We start from the raw sequence: 6081 nt of genomic DNA on the forward strand, positions 1-6081 counted from the left end.
AAGTCAAAAGAGAAGGAAGACGGGATAGGAGAAAGTCAGCCGTTCCGAAAAATACATATTTGTTTGGGATAAAATCCGCGCTGGGCGGGAATCGAACCCGCGACCTAGCGAACCATATTTGGGACGTAGGACGTATGAGTGTGCGCACTGCTAAAACCTCTGTGGTTAGGTTTGTCTTACACTGGAAGCGTAGATACGCGACTTTTCACTTTTAGTAGCTCGTAGTCGCCTGTCGCCTGAAAAACCAAACCTATAGGTACCTACCTATTATGCGACAACCATGTGATTCATACAAAGATCTCACCATTGTTAATTGTCATGTAATCGGGTTGTTTATTCACATGATTGATTAGTCGCCTGTCGCCTGAAAAACCAAACCTATAGGTACCTATTACCTATTATGCGACAACCATGTGATTCATACAAAGATCTCACCATTGTTAATTGTCATGTAATCGGGTTGTTTATTCACATGATTGATGATTGACTTTACCACAGTATTATCTATTATTGAATACTTATAATAGTGTTATCCATTTCTGCTCTCACTAACTCTTTGCTTGTTCTAACTCGAGTTGTTTTGGACATGATTGAATAGGTTTTCACCGGAGATTGACATCCACAGAGTGATGTAAGATACCTACTTAGTGAGATGCAAATTCGCGGTGTTGCACTTAGATGAAATATTATCTATTATTGAATACTTATAGTGTTATCCATTTCTGCTCTCACTAACTCTTTGGTTGTTCTAACTCGAGTTGTTTTGGACATGATTGACTAGGTTTTCACCGGAGATTGACATCCACAGAGTGATGTAAGATACCTACTTAGTGAGATGCAAATTCGCGGTGTTGCACTTAGATGAATTACATAGGTACCTATCTCTCGGTGTAATGTGGCAAAGTATAGCTATAGGTAAAGCCTCTGTGAGGTAGGTATCTCGTATCTGGTGTTGCACTTTAAGGTAGGTATCTCTCAGTGTGGCAAAGAGTACCTAGGTATAGTATGAGGTGGGTACCTACCTGGTGTACACGAGATTTAGGTACCTAGGTAAGTAGATTATGTAAATTGTGCCAATTATCAGTGCAGGAGGGTTACTATACTTTATAATACTAACCGTTACTACTTTTTTTTTTTTTATGAGTGTTCCACCGCCGTTTTTATTTCGTAGCAATGGAACAACTGCTACATTAGACGCTTGTGGCCTGTGTCGTAGCATGCCCATCTTGTATCTCTCGGTGTAATGTGGCAAAGTATAGCTATATAGGTAAAGCCTCTGTAAGGTAGGTATCTCGTATCTGGTGTTGCACTTAGATGAATTAAGGTAGGTATCTCTCAGTGTGGCAAAGAGTACCTAGGTATAGTATATGAGGTGGGTACCTCACGGATATGAGGGCTAATTAGGTACAGGGTATCTCTCGGTGTAATGTGGCAAAGTATAGCTACTTATAGGTAAAGCCTCTGTGAGGTAGGTATCTCGTATCTGGTGTTGCACTTAGAAGAATTAAGGTAGGTATCTCTCAGTGTGGCAAAGAGTACCTAGGTATAGTATGAGGTTGGTACCTATACCTGGTGTACACGAGATTTAGGTAGGTAAGTATAGATTATGTAAATTGTGCCAATTATCAGTGGAGGAGGGTTACTATACTTTATAATACTAACCGTTACTACTAATGCCGTAGGGTGGGGAATCGCGTGCTGCGGGGTTCCCAGCTCCGCTCAGGCTAGGTGAGGTTAAATGGAGGAGACGGGTAGCTTGTCGCCGAATGGTGGGTTAAACCCCGCGTCACGAGAAGACCTGAGTTGTTAAAAGTGACGCTATACCCCTATAGTCCTATACCTTCAAAGTACTCTCAACCTCTCGTAATTTTGTAATATCTCTAGTAGCGCGGTCAAAGTTTCTTGACTTGTCGGGGCGGAGCGCTACCGCGCACCTTAAAATCTGTGGACCGACGTCGTTTGGAAGACTGGAATCCAAAACGTACCCAATAGGTACCTTACACAATCATTAGTAATGTCATTGTTTCCAAGTAATGATGATGAAAAATCAGAAAATCCGGAATTCCAATAATCCGGAATAATGACATTACTAATGATTGTGTAAGGTACCTAATACCTATAATACCTAGGTACGATCAAAAGATTATGGAGAGAGAAAAAAAAAAGTTTAAAGCGTGGACATTTTTCAGGAGATGTCAATCATAGTGGGACGCTCCTTGAGATTCTATCCTTAGAGAACCATGTCACACCTCTGAGGTAAACAATGAGGTAAGAGCTATTCGCGTATTATGTTCTGGTACACTTTTTATGCTAATCTAAAAACCATTACTGTGTAGACATTACCTATAGGTAATACCGTGTTACCTATTATAGATAGGTGTTACCTACACAATAGGTATGGATAAGACGATGATAGATGGCAGACCAATGGACCAAGTTATACTTCCGTGTTTTTTATTACCTAGGTATACCTACCTAATGTACGTAAATTGTGTCCGAAATCTTAAGCATGAAGAGTACCTACTGAGTAGGTAATACAGCTTATTTACATAGGTACTTACCTATGTAGTAGTACTTACTCTCTCTTCATTAGGGTGATAGGTTTTGTACCTATCAAGCCTGTAGGCGAGCGCGAACGTCAAGAGGTAAATGCGAAGTGCCGAGCCATCCGGACACGAAATACAGTTTCATGGTTTTCCGGGATTGAAAATCGATTACCCAAACAAACAAAGACGAACAAAGAGGGAATTGTAACTACTGAGATCTTATCGTACCGAAATCGAAGAGAGAAGAAAGACTGGATAGGAGAAAACCAGCCGTTGCGAGAACGAACCTTATCCGACCGATCCGATAGTCAACCGTACGGCCGATGCGATATTCAACCGTACGCCCGGGGCGGAGGACGAGATATGGCAGGTCACGTTCGTGGGGAGAGAAGAATACTTAAGGTTTAAATATAATTTGTTCGGGGGCGGAGCGGAGATGGAGATCCCCCAGGGTTCTCACGTGTATCCATTCTCCTACACCTTGCCTCCCACCATCCCCTCTTCATTTGACGGAGAACATGGGCGTGTCCGATACAAGGTCACCGCTAGGCTGGATCGCCCGTGGAAGTTCGATAAAACTACCGAGGCCGTGTTCTCTGTGGTCACCCCGTATGATTTGAACACGGATATGAGGGCCAAGGAACCGATCAACCAGAATGTGAGCAAGAACTTCCGCTTTCTGTGGCGTCAATCAGGCCCCCTAACGTTGTCCGTATCTGCACCATTCTCCGGCTTTGTACCTGGTCAAACCATACCCTGTATGATTTGAACACGGATATGAGGGCCAAGGAACCGATCAACCAGAATGTGAGCAAGACCTTCCGCTTTCTGTGGCGTCAATCAGGCCCCCTAACGTTGTCCGTATCTGCACCATTCTCCGGCTTTGTACCTGGTCAAACCATACCCATCAGTATTGATGTTGAGAATGGGAGCAACATTGCTGTGGATGATGTTGTTATAAAACTCACTAAGTACATGACATGGAAAGTGACAGAGCCGGACTCTAGTGAGAAAAATGATAAGTTAGACTTGGTGTCTGAACACTTAGGTGGTGTTGTCATCAACTCAGACGAACATTGGAACCATCAACTCGTGATACCTGTGTTCCCCTATGTCAATCTCAACAACTGTCACATTATCCTACAAGAGTTCAAACTAAGCGTGACTGCTAAGGTGAGCGGTGTTCACAAGGACCTGGTGGTGAAAGTTCCCATCGTCATGGGCTCCGTCCCAATAGCCGAACTGTCCTCGATGAAATTCTAGCCCCCTGCACCTGTGCCTGCGCCATAACCCATGCCCCCTGGACCACAACCCCACAGACTTGGTGTCTGAACAGTTAGGTGGTGTTGTCATCAACTCAGACGAACATTGGAACCATCAACTCGTGGTACCTCTGTTCCCCTATGTCAATCTCAACAACTGCCACATTATCCTACAAGAGTTCAAACTAAGCGTGACTGCTAAGGTGAGCGGTGTTCACAAGGACCTCGTGGTGAAAGTTCCCATCGTCATGGGCTCCATCCCAATAGCCGAACTGTCCTCGATGAAATTCTAGCCCCCTGCACCTGTGCCTGCGCCATAACCCATGCCCCCTGGACCACAACCCCACAACTGACACCATGTAACATCTAGTTAATAAAGAGAAGAAGAAGAAGAAGAAGAAGAAGAAGAAGAAGAAGAAGAAGAAGAAGAAGAAGAGAAGAAGTAGAATTGTAGAAAGGGGAGGAGAAGAAGAAGAAGAAGAAGAAGAAAAATTGTCGCCATTTGGCATTTGGAAAGAGGAAGAGAAAGAAAGGAAGAAAAAGAGAGAGGGATAACTTACCATTTTCCTTCAATGTCAAAAGTCAGCAGATTTCCTAAGATGGTAAAAATCTCAGTCCGTTAGGAAGTTGGGTGTAGAGAAGAAGTAGAATTGTAGAAAGGGGAGGAGAAGAAGAAGAAGAAAAATTGCCATTTGGCATTTGGAAAGAGGAAGAGGAAGAAAAAGAGAGAGAGATAACTTACCATTTTCCTTCAATGTCAAAAGTCAGCAGATTTCCTAAGATGGTAAAAATCTCAGTCCGTTAGGAAGTTGGGTGTAGAATTTTTCTGTCCAAAAAGTCCAAGTTGTGTCCAAAGGTAGGTAGGTATATTTATGTCAAGATGGCTCGGCTGTTAAGCTGTGTGAAACAGCTTTAACAGCCATTAATTATTTGAAGTCAATATTTAAGGGTATTTGAGTGAAATTTCGAGTGTAAGGCCGCCATACACGCCCTACATGGACGCTACGCCACTGGCTGTGTCCACACATAGTCCATCTACATCGATCGACGGCTGTCGACTATATGTGTGGACACAGCTCTAGGCCGATTGGTCAAAATAGGTCTTCTATCCGTCCGTCAGTGGTATGTGGTTGTTCCAAGTGTAGTTTCCAGTAACATATGCAGTTAGGTATTGTCTACAATAAGTAATAAGTAGTTTTTATTTGTACAAACGTTACCACTGCCGTAGGGTGGGGAATCGCGTGCTGCTGGGTTCCGAGCTCCGCTCAGGCTGGGTGAGGTTAAATTGAGGAGACGGGTAGCTAGTCGCCGAATGGTGGGTTGAACCCCCCCGTCACGAGAAGACCTGAGTTGTTAAAAGTGACGCTATATACCCCTATACCTTCAAAGTACTCTCGACCTCTCGTAATTTTGTAATCTGTGGACCGACGTCGATTGGAAAACTGGAATCCAAAACGTACCTAATAGGTACCTTACACAATCATTAGTGATGTCATTATTTCCAAGTAATGATGATGAAAAGTCAGAAAATCCCGAATTCCATCATTAGTAATGACATTACTAATGATCATGTAAGGATTGTAAGGTACCTATTACACAATCATTAGTAATGTCATTATTTCCAACTAATGATGATGAAAAATCAGAAAATCCGGAATTCCATCATTAATAATGGCATTACTAATGATCATGCGTAAGGTACCTTACACAATCATTAGTAATGTCATTATTTCCAAGTAATGATGATGAAAAATCAGAAAATCCGGAATTCCATCATTATTCATTAGTAATGATAATGACATTACTAATGATTGTGTAAGGTACCTAATACCTAGGTACGATCAAAAGATTTTGGAGAGAGAGAGAAAAAAAAAAGTTCAAAGCGTGGACATTTTTCAGGAGGTGTCAATCATAGTGGGACGCTCCTTGAGATTCTATCCTTAGAGAACCATGTCACACCTCTGAGGTAAACAATGAGGTAAGAGCTATTCGCGTATTATGTTCTGGTACACTTTTTATGCTAATCTAAAAACCATTACTGTGTAGACATTACCTATAGGTAATACCGTGTTACCTATTATAGATAGGTGTTACCTACACAATAGGTATGGATAAGACGATGATAGATGGCTGACCAATGGACCAAGCCACTTCCGTGTTTTTTATTACCTAGGTATACCTACCTACCTAATGTACGTAAATTGTGTCCAAAATCTTAAGCATGAAGAGTACTGAGTAGGTAATACAGCTTATTTACATAGGTACCTACCTAT

General features: G+C 42.3%; 1 protein-coding gene across 1 annotated transcript; it reads left to right on the forward strand.

Moving 5' to 3' along the window:
* The first annotated feature begins 2847 nt into the window (after positions 1 to 2847).
* Positions 2848 to 3857, forward strand: LOC103509142 (arrestin domain-containing protein 17-like). The gene is made up of 2 exons (XM_026823539.1): positions 2848 to 3282; positions 3315 to 3857. Exons 1-2 carry the CDS (start codon positions 2983 to 2985, stop codon positions 3807 to 3809), a joined length of 795 nt encoding a protein of 264 aa, XP_026679340.1. The 5' UTR covers positions 2848 to 2982; the 3' UTR covers positions 3810 to 3857.
* The last annotated feature ends 2224 nt before the right edge of the window (positions 3858 to 6081 follow it).

This window comes from Diaphorina citri, unplaced genomic scaffold (genome assembly GCF_000475195.1).
Source record: "Diaphorina citri unplaced genomic scaffold, Diaci psyllid genome assembly version 1.1 scaffold470, whole genome shotgun sequence".
Lineage (NCBI taxonomy): Eukaryota > Metazoa > Arthropoda > Insecta > Hemiptera > Psyllidae > Diaphorina > Diaphorina citri.